Source organism: Neofelis nebulosa, chromosome 3, assembly GCF_028018385.1.
Source record: "Neofelis nebulosa isolate mNeoNeb1 chromosome 3, mNeoNeb1.pri, whole genome shotgun sequence".
In the NCBI taxonomy this organism is placed as follows: domain Eukaryota; kingdom Metazoa; phylum Chordata; class Mammalia; order Carnivora; family Felidae; genus Neofelis; species Neofelis nebulosa.
In genome coordinates this window covers 144,511,802-144,528,773 of record NC_080784.1, presented here as the reverse complement: position 1 = coordinate 144,528,773, position 16,972 = coordinate 144,511,802, and the positions used below count along the sequence as shown (strand labels likewise).

The following is a 16,972-nucleotide window of genomic DNA, read 5'->3' as shown; positions in this document are numbered from 1 at the left end:
AATTGTCAAGAGTGTTGTTTTGAAAAATGTAATTCTTTTCAACTTTAGATGGTATCAGGTAATTTGGTGACATCAGATAATATAAATGAGATCAGTCTTTTTTTCCTGGTATCAGAAACAATAGAGTATTTTTTAAAGTTCTATAACTTCACACATCAACATTTAGGAGAAGAGATACAGTTTATGTCTTTGTAATGTACAAACTGACCACAGGCAAGCTTACAGGTTCTTTTTCTCTATATAGAGGTTAAGAACAGCATCCTGACCTGTAAGTACAAGATCTTTTATGCTAATTGGTTTCTGGAATTCATTAAGACTTTTCTAGGGAGATATTTGATCACATAGGTAAAGAACTATCTTTTCATAGTGGGATTTCTGGTGATACTGACTTCTAAAATTTTTTTACAAATATAAGAAATTCCTAATGAATTGAACTGATGTCTGAGAGGCATTGACAGACACATTCTCTGATGTCTCTCTTGTGGCCACGTAGGTGAGACCGGCATCGGCAAATCCACGTTAATGGACACTTTATTCAACACCAAATTTGAAAGTGACCCAGCTACTCACAATGAACCAGGTGTCCGGTTAAAAGCCAGAAGTTATGAGCTTCAGGAAAGCAATGTACGGCTGAAGTTAACCATCGTTGACACTGTGGGATTTGGAGACCAGATAAACAAAGATGACAGGTACGTTTTGGGATTTTGTGGGGATAGAAATGGATCAGGAGATAGCAGGACTTGTCCTGGGTAAATTCAAAGGCTAAAAGTGTTCACTAATTATGGGGCTGATTTTCTGTTGCCTAAAAGATAAGACATTCTTTTCCTCTGAGAAGTTTTCTTAGAATGTTCTTCCCCGAGGTCAGAATGAGACAACACAGTTGATTCTAGCTCGTGTAAGGAAAAAAGGAATTTCTTAGGAATACATTAGCTTATGGCATTTTTCCAGCAGGGTCATGGAATTAGATTTGGGACCTTTCCCAGCAGGAAAAGCAATCTAGAGAAACACTCAATGACCCAACAGGACAGTTAGCAGAAACCCCTGCCACTGGTCACCTGCCACTGGTACCTGTGATGCTGAGGGGAGGTGTTTAGAACCTCCACCAGTTCTGTCCTAGAGTTGGGACAGTGTTACAGGATGATGTTTATTGCCTTCCCCATCCCTTGCAAGGAGAACAACGGTGGCCTCTGCTGTGTGTTCCTCACTCCCTGCTTCCGGGTCTTGTGTGGCTGCATCTGTATGGTAGAAACTAAATTACATCTAGAATACTAGCTGCAAGAATCTGGGAAATGCGTTGTTTTTGTTTTGTTTGTTTGTTTTGCAACTCTGCAAAATAAGAAGGCATTAAAGAGTCAGGAATTCAAAAAAGCATCTGCCAAACTCTCCTAGTGCCTGAGGCACATTGGGATTTTGACTTAACCCCCAAATTCTTACAGATTTTGAATGAAAACTGAGAGCTGATGAGATTCTGCCAAAGAATCCACAGCTCAGGATTTAGGCGACCTGGGTTAGAGCCTGGATTCTGCGATTGACAGGTTATGGGACCTTGACAATTTATCTCACTTTAAGGGAATGTCACCAGACGATCTCTGAGGTCTCTTCCCGTGTGATCCTGTATTCAGTCCTATTCTTAGGCAGAGGCCTAAGGAAGGACGCTGTGAAAGGCAAGGCCTGGAAGAGGGGTATGGTAATAATAGGGGGGTATTCCTGTATTTTGATGTCTTTGGTCAAAGTGGTATTAGCTCCTAAAACCTCAAAGTGAAGAAAGCATTTTTATGGAAGATCTGTTGGAAAAATCTTGATTTCCAGCTGGCACAGATCTTGCTATTGGTGTGAGTGGTTGGTGTGAGGCACTGAGTCTTCTGTGAAGTGTCTGGGTCTTTCTGTAGGCTGCTAAAGGGGTGGGCAGCATGCCTGGTGCAGAATTGTCAAATCGAGTCTGAGTAATGATTGTGGATTCAGTCAAGCCTAATGGGGAATTGAGGTCAGCTGGATTAAACTTTCCCTTTCTATCCAGTGGAGTTTGTTAAGCTAATAAAGTAATGTATACAATAATCCATATATGTGGAAGAAAAGATGTGTTTAAGCTGCTTAAGAAATAAAATACTTTCTAAGAATTTTGTTCCAATAGTTTGTGTGTAGATAGAGGCTACTACCTGGTAAATCAATCTTATGTATTCATTCATTAAAACTGGTTCACATAAACATGAAGATATAATTATAATACAGTAAGGTTTTATTTTTATTTTTAGAAAACACATACTCAATTTATAAAGCCAAGTAAGTTTGACTCTGCTCTCTGAGTTGCTATATGCCTTTATTGAGAGAAGCTGTTAATCTTAAAACTTCCTGGTGCTCAACCCATAGGTTAACCTCAGTCCCAAAATATTGTTCACACTCCTCGAGATCATCCATCCTATTCATCATTCTCAACATCAAGTGTCTTAGGACTATTTTGAATACTGTATTCATTTTCAAAAGAAGTCAGAGAAAGTTAAAATTTTCCCAGGCCCAAAGATGATTCTAGAAGGAGGCTTCCAGAGACATTTTCGTGCAGTGACAACATTAAGGGAGTAAAACACCACATCAATAAGTTATGTTTGCTTAGGGCTCAGAAATTTTATTAGTACCAGGGATTTTTCTTTAAAAATTTTTTTCTCCAAAATGGTATGTATTATATGTATGTGTTTTGTAAAGAGGAACTTGAACTATTTTTTTAATCTAGAATGTGTGTGTATTGCCTAGAGATATTTTAAGTATCCCTGATGTATACGGGCACCATAGTAATTAGGAAGAAATATTTAATTCATTCTCTAGCTGAGCACTGAGCTCTATTTTATCTATAGAGCAATTTAAATGCTCTTCAATAAACATTGTCCTGTAATAACAGGAGCAATTGTTACATGTAGTGAGAAGGATTTTATTTTGCATCTGGTCAAAGTGAACTATCTGTACATTGTGCGGGGTGGGGACAGCTAAGCTCAGACCCTGCAGCTGGGCTATTGCTCTTCATTTATGACCTCAATGCCAAGGAATGATGGAGAGGTTACTGCCTGAAGGCTGATTGTGATGCCAAGTGAAATAGATGAGGGGAAAGCCTTGGCAACAAGAAAAAGAGCACAGGTGCATTGTGGGAGCTGGGGAGAGAGCCAGGGTTCCTGGTCATTGGGCAATCACAGTGTACTCAGAGCAAGATGTATCTCCATCTCTCCAACCCACATAGGTTTCTCTCTGGGGTTAGAGAATGTTATATTTGTGCACTCTGATTGGAAGGCAGTAACTGGACCTTTTCAGGGTCCCTTCCTGCAGGAATGAGAACATCTGCCAGCATCTTGCTGCTAAGATTCCATTTGCTCTTCCCGCTCAGGCTCATTGCCTCAGTGTTGCCACTGAATTGCCTGTCCCCTAAGTGGGGATTTTCCTTTAGCCTGGTGGATTTTCACTGGCCAGCACCGAATAGCCAAGTGGCTACTACAATACCAATTCTCATATTTGCAGCTGGAGGTCCCTTTAAGAAATTATCTGACTCATTTGGGTCAAATAATAGTTTCCAAGGAGATTTAGAAGAGAGGAAGTATGATATTAACCTAACCTAGATACCAAATTTTTTTTTTCTTCTGAAATTTCTTGACAGCTGTTGCATAACCTCTTTAAATGGCATTTAGAACTCTGTGCCCCAGAAGGCATTGTTGACACTGTTGACTCCAAACCCAAGTGATTATTGTCTTAAAAAAAATTTTTTTTTGGACAATCTGATTCCATAAAAGAATTGGATGTGAGGTATGCATTTTTGCATTGATATGTAATCATATGGGAAGCAATATACTGTTTCTCTAAACCCATGATTATTTTTACTACTTTGGGGATGAGGCAAGCTTTTCTGCCATGAATGCAGGACTTCAAGAATGTCCCAGCTTGTTTATATAGGCTTCAGTCATGTCAGCATGCATTCCTGCATGAGTATCTGCCTGGGACTGAGCTAGCTAGAAGGGGGCAGGAAGAGAGATCTGGTAAGGTTTCCTGTTATGTTTAATAGCATGATTAACTCTTCATGGTTTAAGGGCTTCCTTGTTTTGCTGTCTGTACTTTCCAGTGAAGAAGCAAAGAGGTCTGGAGAAGGAAAACCAAGTTTTGTCATAGAACTGGAAATAGAATAATTCATTTGCCCAACATTTGGGAGATGGGAGCTAGAATATCAATGGCATATTGCTAACTGTGATGATTATTAGCCCTGAAAATCATGGATAATTGAACTCCTCAAACTCACCAAATCTTTATATCAGAGTTATAAAATGGTAGTGAAGTGGACCATTTGGTCTTTAATTTCTGTTTTTACCACCTTTCTGATGGGGAGGTAGTTGAGAGATGAGGAAAACTAACTTTCACTAACAGCAAGATAGAGAAAAATATATGAATGGTAGGTATCTGGCCATATGTAAAATGGAGAGTCACTCTCTGAACAATGCCATTGGTTCTTCTGGAAGAATGGTCAGTGGGTAACTTGGGTGGATAGAAAACATTGCACAAAATATTTCTCCCATCAGTTTTAGGTCAACCTCTGTATTTTGTTGTGAATTCTGTGGCTGGAGGTATATGAAAAGAAATGAGTTGTGGGTAAAAAGGACCATCCCCATGCCTGAAAAGGAAATGATGTGAGAATGTAAATACTGCATATGATTTGCCTTCCTTCACTTTCCCCTGCTTTGTATGGCTGAAACCCAGAGAAGTTGGAATTGGCCAAACAAAAACCAGATGGGTGTCTTTTCTATAAAATGGAAACTATCAAAAGGCAAAATTGGGATTAAACCTCCTTATCTTTATGACTGGATGTAGATAAGAAGTGGAAAGGAGTAGAAGAGGGGCAGGTAATTTGTTTAAAGGATTGTGAAGGGGAATACAAAACCACTGGCTGACTTAAACATAGGGAATAATGATTTTGGTAAATAGTTCTCCTGGAATACGTTTCTTTAATTTGTTTATAATAGTTGGAAGGTAAAATTGGTGGAATTTCACGCTGGATTGTGTGGAGGAAGTAGAAGAGGAGGTCTCTGATTGGTATGGATGGAGGTGCCATTCGCCAAGCTAAGGAAAACAGGGAGATGGTTTGGGGGCAAGATGAAGAGTCCCATCCTGGACACATTTAGAAGAGCCAATGCAGATATCTTGTAAGCAGTTGTATGGATGGGGCTGAAACTTGGGTGGATGATCTGGGCTACAAGCAGAAATTTGTGATTTATCATCACTTAGATGGTAAGTAAAACACAGGAATAGATGGAATTTTCTAGGGAGATCACATAAAGGGAAAAAACGGAGATTGGATGATTGGCCAGAACTCCCTGACAGGGGAAGGCAGAAAGAATTCAAGGTATAAGAGGAGAACAAAAAGTTTCTTTGGGTATATTGAATCTAGTGCAGAAAACATGCCTCACTGGAAAAGGAGAGATGTTATACCTCCTATAATCTTGGAGGATTAGAATCAACACCAGAGGCAACAGGGAAATTAATAGAAAGCAGAAACCTATTTGGACCACTGCTGGGAGGAGGTGCTGAGAAGCTAAAAATCAGGAACTAGTGAGGCAGGAAGGAGCAATTGCTTGTGAGCTGCTTTTCCTTTCCTAAGAGGGTGCTGGAGAGAGAGCCTGGTTCCCCAAACACATGCCTCAGTGTCAGGAGACTGGAAGATCAGGCTCTTGGCTGGCATGGGTGAACCTCGGTGGAGTGGCCCAGTCCACTTCCCTACAGGGCATGAGCACAGTAGCAGGATGGTTACCATGGAACTGAGTGAGTGTAAGGTTCCTCCCTGCCACCCCCAACTTTCTCAAAAGTCAAGCTTGCTTTTCTCTTAGTTGTTGCTTTTTTAAAATTATTATTACTGTGAAATAGTTATATCTTTTATGTGCTAGGCCTTTACATATGTTAGCTCACATATTTGTCACAGTAGCTCTCTGATATAGGTACTTTTTTGTCCTTGAGTTACTTATGAGGAAATGGAGACAGAGAGGTTTAGGAACTTGCCCAAAGTTACATATCCTGTAAGTTGTGGGGTTGGAGTCCATCTGTCTTGAATCCATGCTTCTAACCACCATCCTATAATATTATCACTGTTGCTTCAGAATACCCACTTGTATTTTGAAAGTGGAAAACATAGAAGAAACTTCTCACTTGTTCCTTCTTTCTATTGGAATTTATTGGGATTTCTTTTGTCCTATTTACTTACTGGTGTATCCTACTTTTTCTTTTAACCGCTAGAGTTTTTGTCTGCTCAGATTGAATCAGTGGATTGTAATGAATGACCAAAGAAAAATATCAAAAACTGTTTTCTGAGTGCTTTTGGTTTTTGGTTATAAATGTGTTTTTTGTTTTGTTTGTTTTTTCTCTTAGAGTGTGTGCTGTCATCCTTATTTCAAAGATTTGTTGTTCCCTTAAGGATTTCAGTTTAATATATGAGTTGGGGGAGCAAAGTGTTGAAAGGTTTTTATTTTTCTTAAAGCGTAAGTCATTCCTCAGCAAGGTAATAGGTTTGGGGAGAATTAACCCATTGTGTTCCTAGTAACCCAATCTCACTGCTGCTCACACTGGTTTCTCCTGAGCAGGTCCCTGGAAACCTGAAAGTTTATAGCTTTTCCACAGCAACCTACCTAATGTACTGCTTAGTCCTTGGAGAACATATGGTTTATTGAATGCATATTCCCAATATGTTATTAATGATGATGGTCTGCTAATAGAATCATACATAATTATTCAAAACAAATTTGAATTATGATTTGGTGAGAAGAAAGGGATATAGAGTTTACCTTCAAATCATAAAATTTCAGAGTTGGAAATAATCTTGAAGCCTATAATGGCCCAGGAGCACTGGGCTAGATGAGAGCACAGAGGGGCCCTCATCTCTGGAGGAATGGGACAAAGCATGGGGGCAGAGCTCCCACTAGGTTATGCCATAGCCTGAAATCAAAAACCACTTTCCTTTTGTGCGCCAAAGCCAATCAGTTGGTAGAGGCTGTCAAAATCACTTTACTGAGACAAATTTTGAGACTTCCATTTTGGCCCAGCAGGAAAGAATGCCACAATGTCTTAGTAATGTCTTCCATGGGAAGTGACAGCATGGTTCACATATTTATAATCTCTGCTTTAAAGGATGAATGTTAGCCAGGGGAATACTAGGAAGGAGACTGTTCCGGGTAGGGGGTTAGCATGAACCAGGTCATGAAGGCAGCTGTGTGTGATGACTGGGACAGAAATGGTGAGCCAGGGAGGAAGTGGGAGAGAGGAGCTGGAGAGATGTTCAGGAACCAGATGATGGAAGGCCTGGGATGCCCAGGTAAGGAACTGGGACTTCAGCTCTTAGGAGAGGGAACCATTGAAGACTTGACTGCCTGCATGGAGCTGCACAAGAGGTTGAAGGCTAGAAATATGCTGATTTGAAGATGTGTTTAAAAAAAAAAAAAAAAAATTCTTCTGCATTCTAGCTATAAGCCAATAGTGGAATATATTGATGCTCAATTTGAAGCCTACTTACAAGAGGAATTGAAGATCAAACGTTCTCTCTTCAACTACCACGACACCAGGATCCACGCATGCCTCTACTTCATTGCCCCTACTGGCCATTCACTGAAGTCTCTGGACCTAGTCACCATGAAAAAGCTGGACAGCAAGGTACTCACTGACACTTTGGTGACTATCCACTTGCCTTTTGGATCACCTTTATCTGAAGGCCCTGATTTATTTCCTTCTTTTAATGTAATTGGAGTTGTTTTGTTTTACAAGACAGTTTATTGCAGCAGTTTTAGGTTCACAGCAAAATTAAGAGGAAGGTACAGAGATGCATGTATACCCCTGCCCCACGTCAGCACCCCCACCTGATGGGTCCCATTGATGGGTTGTTACAGTCGACGCATCTATGTTGACACACCATAATCACCCAAAGTCTGTTACTTACATTAGGGTTCACTTTTGTTGGTGCACAGCCTGTGGGCTTGGACAAACCTACAAAGACCTGTATTGTGGAGGCATACAGAGTAGTTTTCCTGCCCCCAAACTCCTCTGTGCTCTTGCCTATTCATCCCTCCCCCTTCCTCCAACCCCATAATTGTCTTTTCTGGTTTACAGAACAATAGGGTTTAGCAATGTGAGAAAAATGCTTCAAAACCTCTGGATGTTAGGCTAAACAAAATAAAACAAACAAATAAAACCATGGAGCTCTTTACCAAGTATTTTTAGTTCTTAAATTAGCACCAGCGGATGCTCTGATGAAGGTTGGGGAATTATATAGCGGAGACATCTAAATGGTCATAGGAAGGGTTAAATTTAGGGAGATTGAAATATAAAGTCACAAATTGTTTACTTTCCTAAAACCTTCTCTAAATTTCTGTTTTAAAGGTTTGGCTTTAATATGAAGTTTTGAGTGAAAAAAACAGGTGTTAATTTTTTTCCTTATGTGATAAGGACAGTCCAGCTTCTTAGATTTAAAACTGAATTGCACCCAAATGTTTTTAAAAAGTGGTTTCAGTTTGACACCTGGGCTTTCCACATTAATAAACTCTTCCTTTTACAACATTTGAAGAGAGGTACTGATAAGTTTGATAACATTAAGTGATGTACTTTACAATTAATTTGATTTTTCATTTTGAAATAAATGGAAGGCAGTATATTCTGAATTGAAGAAGCAAATGAAAAGGAAAACAGCCAGAAAAAGAAGCTGTGGTATTTTTTTTAACTTTCCTTGGAGTTCCATAAAAAGTTGTATCATCTTTAGGGGGTTTTGTTGGGTGTTATTTTTTTGTCCAAACAATGCTGTTTGAAAGATGCTTTCTCTCCAGAGGAACGTAATGGAGGGCAGTCAGATGACCAGCTGTCCCCGAGGCCTCTGGCTGAACTGGCCGCCAAATGGGCTGCAGTGGCTGACACAGGGCTTCCAGCATGCACAGAGTTCCTTGGACTTCCAGCATGCACAGATACCTTGGTTTACAGAAAAATGGTCTAGTGATGTGAAGGGACTGTTGAAGCTGGAGGACTCTCGGGAGAATAAATAGAATCCTTTTCATGCATTTGTGTCCGCAACAGTGAGCCACGGGCAGGCAGGCAGTTGAGGGCTCTGGGCCATGAGGCTGGCTCCCCAGGCTGCCGTGTCCCTGGTAACAGGGCTGGGGAGGGGCAGAGATGGAGGTGGTGTCCTAACTGAGGCCATGTCTGTGGACCAAGCCCGGCAAATATTCAACAAAGGGTTATGCTTAGTAGGGCTGGTTTAAAAAGGGAAAGAAAATAAGGCAAATGAACACAGCTGGAAAAAAAAGTCCCTGAAAACAGGTTAAACTGCTTTTAAAGAACCGATACTGCTGTAGAGATGGAGGGCTGGAGAGCATCTGAAAATGGTATTTGCAAAGGGTGTTTATACAAGTGAAGTGAAGAGTTAAGGTGCTTAAGTATATATATCATAAACATATAATTTCAGAAATGATTTTCAAGCACCTGCCACTGAGGAAAAAGAGGTTTTAAATCTCAATTGCCTGTGGCGTCTATCTACTCTGATCAAACTGGTCAAGAAGGTATGAACCTCTGCCATTTTGTCTGTGTAATAGTCACTGAATACTAAACATGTACAGAAGATAACCAACAAGAACAACGGGGAAGTGTTTTGTTTCTTGGGCTCTGACCCAGACATATCCCCACCATTAGTGTTTCTTTTGCTGGATGAGCCCAAGCATGATGAGGTAGGAGCGGGTGGAGGAATAGGTGAAGAATATGTTATTCTATCCACATGTCTTCTCATTGTGGTGTATCAGGGGTTTTGATTCGGCTCTTGGAATAAAAGAAGCAAAGGAATGCAGACATGACCAAGAAAACCTCCCTAAGGACTCCGTCATCTCTTGCTAGTGTGGCTTTCTCACTGAGTCTGTCCCCCTTTCCCCTGAGCTGGGAGAGCATGGCCCCAGGTGTCAGATGTCAGTTGTGTCTTACTGAAACCTCTGTGGCTACCAGGGAGTGGAAGAAAGTTAATCTTAAAAAACGAATTTTTTAAAATGTGCTGTGTGGGCAGTGCTGGGCAAAGTTGGGAGAATGACCCACTTTGGGGTTTGAGGCTTGGGCTTGAGGGTGTCCTCAGCTCTCACGCTGGGCTTTCTGCCACTGTTTTCAAACTCTGCCTTCTCCCTGGTCTCTAGTCAATGCTCTGAAAGCGAGCCTTTGCCGCTAGGTTTCATTCTGACATGAAGAAGTAATGTGCTAGAAGCTGGTGTTTCAAAAGAATTAATTGGTGTGATTTTGAAAACTTTAAAAGTAGGTGAAGCCGTCTTTGTTCTGGTTAATACGTAGGTTCTCTACCCCTAGTAGTCATTAGAAAAAAAGAGAGGGTGTTATCCTGCATAGAGATGAATATTCCACTATTCTAACACAGTCTTTGCTTTGCACTGTGAGGAACATGCAAAAATCAAGCTTTTTAAGTAGCTGGGAGGGTCTAAAAGGAGTGGTTGGTTATTCAAAGAATAGGCTTCTTTGTTATTGCTATTTGTCATAGAGTAACACTTCCTTCTACTCTGTTAAAAAAAAAAAAAATGAGGTAGCACAGAAGAGGAAATTACAAGTATGCTGTCAGTGCCGGATGGGAGGAAGTAAAAGTGTTCACAGATGGAGCCAAAAGATTATCCATGTCTTCTTAATTTTCCCTCTGGGCACAAAGCCTTATTTTCAATATCTATTTTTTAAGTGAAGCTTTACAACTTTTGTTATGTTTCATTCATTTGTCTTATTTTTCTTATATTGGAATTGTGTAAAAATGGGTATGTTTGTTTTATAGGTGAACATCATTCCAATAATTGCAAAAGCTGACACGATTGCCAAAAATGAATTGCACAAATTCAAGAGTAAGATCATGAGTGAACTAGTCAGCAATGGAGTCCAGATATATCAGTTCCCCACAGATGAAGAAACGGTGGCAGAGATTAATGCAACAATGAGTGTAAGTCCTCAAGTTAGGAAGAACTTACCAGAAATTGTCCTGAAAGCTTTTCTTTGTAGCAGCATTGTAGAGTGACTGGAGCACTGGGCCAGGAATCGGATTCTTTAGCGTTGCCCAGCTCTGCCACTATGGCAAGTCATTTAACCACCCTACTCCTCAGAGTATCCATCTATCAAATGGGAAAGTTAGACAAGCCTATCTCCAGTTTCCTTCCTGCTCCAACAGGCAGGATTTCTACAGCAGACCTCTTGGGAAGGGAATGCCAGCCCAGCACCGTCTCACACAAAGCAGCTTAAAGGAAATAGATCTCTGCTTGTTTCTGCCATTGTTGGCAGAAATATCTCCACCTGCCTTCCTTTTGCTTCTGTGATGGGTTCCTGCCTTTCGCTCCATTCTGTTTCCCCTACTCTTTCCTGAATCATTAGGTTAATTGGCAGTTGAGGGTATAATTTCTCCATGTCACAGGCAGAGAACAAGAGAGAACTGAGTAAAGCTTCAGCAATTCTAAGTGCACCTGTGATATGATGTCCGTGTCCTCATGCTATCTGCTGATCCCGAATCTTTCTCACTGCCTCTTTGTGTATCTCACAAAGAGATACATGGCTCATTTCTGGGCCACAATTCCTATACTTTTTTTTTTCCATTTGGGAATGCAAAACTTGTGTAAAACTAGCATCCTTTGCACATAGTAGATGACCAATGATGGCTTTTGGGATTCTTAAAATTGTAGGTTAGCTTCTGTGAAATATAATTAGAAGCTATTAAATAAGTTGCCTTCCCCTGAATACGTGCTAAAAATTGATTCAAAAGTGTGCTGGTGGCAGCAGAAGTCAGTGTACATTTTTAAATTGTGGTAGGTTGAGCTGTGTTCTACTTTCCTTAGATCTGATCATGAAAAGTGTCTAATGAAGTAATTATTAAATTGCCCTGAAGGCACTCTTTTTTTTTTAACAGCCATATTGAGATATAATTGATGTACTGTACAAGTTACCCGTTTAAAGCATACAATTCAGTGGTTTTTAGTATATTCACAGAGTTGTGCAACCATTGCCACCACCAATTTTAGAACATTTTCATCACCTGAAAAAGAAATCATGTTCCTTTTAGTTGTCAACCCTCTAACCATCCCAGTCCTAGGCAACTACTACTCTACTTTCTTGTCTCTTCTGGACATTTGCCTATTCTGGACATTTCATATAAAGGGACTCAGACTGAAGCTCATCTAGAGAATTAAATGGCTTAGTCAAAGCAGCACTGAGATTTCAACCCTGATACCAGTTTTGTGTTGTTTGCGATCATAATTTAGGAGAACAGAGATATTTCACAAAACTCCTTCTTGTTTCTTCAGTTCAGCATATGGACTTTTCTATATAGCACTGTTATCATTTATGGAGGAATATTTTCCTTAAATTTTTCCCAATATGACTAGGACTTTGGAAGCAAATGTAACTTCTCCCTTATCTGGGGCTGTTTGTATGAATTGAAAATTTAGGGGCCCATTAGAGCAGAGATTGTCCATTCTCCACTCTGCTCTAGTGTGGTCACACTCGGAGTTGTGTGACCTACTCTGGTTGTCTTGCTCCTGTGGCCAGGATCGTGAAGACTCTGGAATTTGTGAAAACTGGGGAGCAGATTCTTCCTGGGAGGATGGCCGGAGGGGGTACGAAAGGAAGGTCATCATGACGGAGGGTAACTGTTCTCATTCAAAAGACAGAACTGAAGGGTAGTGAGGGGTTGGGGCCCAGCGAGAAATGAACGTTTGGCCATCGGTGCCACCGCAGCACAGCAAGCACCCTGTGGAAGGAGTGAGTTCCCATCACAAGGTGGTGGACAACAGATTCCGTATCTCAACTCATTTAGATACTGTAGAAGCAGGATCGAAATGGATAACATGTGAAGTCTCTCCCACGTCTAAATTTCTCTGGCTATGGGTACTGAGAGTTTCATAGCCATCATAGCACCAGTCATTTTTGACATTTATGGAGGATTTACTGTGCATCAGCCACCGTGAGAGGTTTTATTTACATCTAATCCTCACACCAGTCCCATAGGTAGGCACTATTATTATCCCTAACTCGCAATGAGGAAACTGCAGCCTGGCATGGTCCAGCCATTGGTCGTGCAGGGAGGATTTGAACGCAGGCAGCTCAGCTCCAGTGCCAGCAGAGCAGTGTGCCTGTTTTACAGCATCATTAGAGCCCAGGCTGAGATAGCGCTGGTTTATTCTGCTGTAGAACTTCAGTTTGGGGTTCTTCTGCTGTAGAACTTCAGCATAGGATTCAATAAATGACATGAGTGAATATTGTCTAATGTTCTCTTTATATCTCTCCCCTTCCTTTTAAATTATTTTGGGTGCTCATGAAACTAAATTTGTGTTAAATTTCTTGGAAAGAAACTACCCATGGGGATGCCTGGGTGGCTCATTCGGTTAAACATCCGACTTTTGCTCAGGTCATGTTCTCGTAGTTACTGGGTTTGAGCCCCGCATCGGGCTCTATGCTGATAGCTCAGAGCCTGGAGCCTGCTTCAGATTCTGTGTCTCCCTCTCTTTCTGCCCCTCGCCCACTCACTCAATCTCTCTCTCTCTCTCTCTCTCTCTCTCTCTCTCTCTCTCTCAAAAATAAACATTAGAAAAAAGTCCCATGAATCTTGGCTCTTTGTCTCTTTATCAGATTAATCAAACTGATAGTCCGAAATTAATCTTGTTCTTTAACAAGAATTTTTTTTAAGTTTCTTCCTTGCCAATAATTCCTGGTGATGAAATCCCATATGATATGTGGAAAACAGATTTCACTGGCAGTTGCTTTTGTCACTCAGTGTGAGCCGAGAAAACTCTTTCCTTGGTCATTATGGCAGAATGGTGGCCAGCGGGGCCCTGTTGCTCCTCAACTTCAGGGGACACATTACAGTTCCAGACTTGGAGTCTGTGAAAGGGATGTGCTTTCTTTCCTTCCTATAGAGTGTGAGATGAACCAGAGAATATAAGTATCTTGAGCAGCAAATGAAGTACCACCTGGGCATCCTGGGCTGAGGGTTATGTCCTCTGTGGGAGAGGATTTGGCTGTAGGACATTCTCATCTTTCTCAACTTGCCTACAGTAGAAGAACAGTGGATCAAGGAACTGAAATAATAATTCTCAGAACAACCATTTCAGATCTTCTTATTCTTACATTTTAATAGAAAAAAAGATGGAATTACTGTCCCTACCACCCACACTCCCAGAATGTAGCCATAGCTACCAAATAAAGCAACGTGAAATAGTCAGTTGTTTTGAACACCACCTCTGCTTGGGAGAAGTCTGGGTTGCAAGGCTTGGGCCAATAATTTGGGCCAAAATGTAGTTCTGATTTGAATTTTGTGCAATGGCCAACTGTAAAGCAATGCTGTTAGAAATATAATATGAACCACACAAACAATTTACCATTTCCCAGTAGTCACATTAAAAAAAGTAAAAGGAAATGTGAAATTAATTAAAAAACTTATTTAACTGAATATATTTAAAATATTATTTCAAGGGGCGCCTGGGTGGCTCAGTCGGTTAAGCGTCCGACTTCAGCTCAGGTCACGATCTCCCGGTCTGTGAGTTCGAGTCCCGCGTCGGGCTCTGGGCTGATGGCTCAGAGCCTGGAGCCTGCTTCCAATTCTGTGTCTCCCTCTCTCTCTGACCCTCCCCCGTTCATGCTTTGTCTCTCTCTGTCTCAAAAATAAATAAATGTTAAAAAAAAATAAAATAAAATATTATTTCAATATGCAATCAATATAAAAATTAATGAGATATTTTCATAGTAAGTCTTTGAAATCCAATGTATATTTTACAGTTACAGCATATCCCAATTTGGAAGCATACCCAAATTACTCCTAACACACTTGAAAATTTTTCAACATGAAATAAGTACCAAAAAGATAATTTTCCTCTAATGTTTTCATCCACATTGAGTGAACTAGTTTTTTAGTTTTTTGTTTTGTTTTTTTTTTAGAAAATTTAAGTTTAAAGCAAAATGAAGTGCAGTCCCAAAACAATACAGTTTTATTTCACGGAAAAATATTTTGTTATATTTTTAAGTTCAAAGGTAAAATAATTAAAAGTAAATAAAAGTGGGACATCTGCGTGGCTCAGTTGGTTAAGCCCCCAACTCTTAATTTCAGTTTAGGTCATGATCTCTTGGTTTGAGAGTTCGAGCCTCACATTGGGCTCTGCTGTCAGTCAGGGCCTGCTTGGGATTCTCCCTCCCTCTCTCTCTGCCCTTCTCCTACTTGCGCTGTCTCTGTCTCTCTCAAAATAACTGTACTTAAAAAAAAAAGAAAAGAAAAGTATATAAGACTAAAATTCAGTTTCTTGTTCCTGTAAGCCCTGTTTCTGATGCTCAGTGGCCACATATATTAGCGGCTACAGTCTTGGACAACATGTGTCTGAAGCTTCCTGTGTGGTTGCAAAGACACCTACGGTTTCCTTTGAATCAGCTCATACCACATAATCAATATTTGGTCATAGGAGGAGTGGGGTACACGAAGCCCACCTCTGCTGACCTGCAGAGCTTCCTCCCTCTTCTACCCACCCTCCCCTTTGTCTCCCCCTCACTAAGTGAGGCTGGCAGAAGGGGTGGAGCCTAGGCAAGGTGGAGAACCAGCCTGGGCAAGACCTGGAGAAGGTAACAACTCTGTCCTTGTGTTGCTTCCCAGGTCCATCTCCCGTTTGCTGTGGTCGGCAGCACTGAAGAGGTGAAGATCGGCAACAAGATGGCGAAGGCCAGGCAGTACCCCTGGGGTGTGGTGCAGGGTATGTGCACATTAGGGGGAAGGGGTCTCCACATTTAACTCCTGTGGTGACTGTTCTGGCTTCTTCCCTCTCTGCCATGTTTGGGGAGGTTTTGGGGGAGGTCCTCAACCAAAGGCAGGACGAAGGGAGGGTTGTACACATGGCAGTTGTGAAGTGAGGAAGCAAGACCCTGTGACCAAGTAGGTAGATGGTGGGGAGAAGTGACCACAGTGCCCTACTTCCGGTGAGGCAGCCCCTCAAGAATGTTGGCTTGTGTGGCAAATTGAGTATAAATTCCTGGTAGAAAAGAGCTCTTCCCTAGAAGTTTCAACAACTTTCATACCAGTTTCATCAGGAAAGTATAATAAGAAAGCTGCAAAAGATTTCTTGTAAACAAGAAGTTACTTGTTTCTCCATTATCTCTGGAAAACCTGTCTTCCAATTAAATGTTATCTCAGTGGATATCTGAGAATTATGACCTGTTTGGTGCTGGGAGACATGATCATAGTCTCTGACCTGAAGAAGCTTCCCATATGTCACTTTGATAGGCAAGGACCCTATTTTCCTGCCTTTGTGTGTTTTGAGGGAGGACATCTGATGCTATAGGTTAAGTAGGATAGCTATAGAAAGTTTCTTCATTAGTTTAAGATCTATCAGTCCCCCTTTTCTTTTTTTCTGAATAAAGGCAATAAATCTGTGAGAAGGGAAAAGAAATTGTACCTTTCAGATCTCTAAGAAAATTACAATTTTTATGAATCTTACCTATTTCTCTATAATAAAGCTTTTTTCATAGTGTTGATGAAATTAAAGGAAGTGGTATGTAGAACCTGCCTTGTATACTTCCAGGGGGCACAGAGTAGTGGAAATAGACCTGGCTTTGCAGCCAGATGTTGTGTTTGAACGTAGATTCTGCTCCCAGTACTCAGGAAGTCAGCTTCCTTATCAAAGCCTTGCTTCTGCATCTATAAGACGAGAGTCACAATGCCTACTTGGCAGAATTGTTCTGAAGGATAAAGACAATATTTATAAAGTTCCTCTTGCAATGCCCTGCCCTGAGCAGGCACTCTGCGATCACTGTGGTCATCAACATTATGGTCCACATTGTCGAAAATCTTGTCCTCGTTGGGAATGTAAGGCGAATCCAGTGAAGGGTCTTCACAGCTTTGAGATTTCAGGAGCGATGGTGATAACTTTTTGAAAGTGTCACTTCAGATTTTTAGGGATGTCATTGCTGATAGCCGCTTCCACCTTCCCATCTCTTG

General features: G+C 41.0%; 1 protein-coding gene across 7 annotated transcripts in view; it reads left to right on the top strand.

Annotated features, from left to right (window-relative positions):
- SEPTIN11 (septin 11) overlaps positions 1 to 16,972 on the top strand; it is a 95,708-nt gene that overhangs the window by 55,355 nt on the left and 23,381 nt on the right. For all 7 annotated transcript variants that reach the window (XM_058722172.1, XM_058722178.1, XM_058722174.1 and 4 more), the window contains exons 3-6: positions 494 to 689; positions 7,470 to 7,656; positions 10,793 to 10,954; positions 15,635 to 15,731. In XM_058722172.1, the coding sequence (XP_058578155.1) occupies positions 494 to 689; positions 7,470 to 7,656; positions 10,793 to 10,954; positions 15,635 to 15,731 (642 nt within the window). The remainder of the gene's footprint in view (positions 1 to 493; positions 690 to 7,469; positions 7,657 to 10,792; positions 10,955 to 15,634; positions 15,732 to 16,972) is intronic.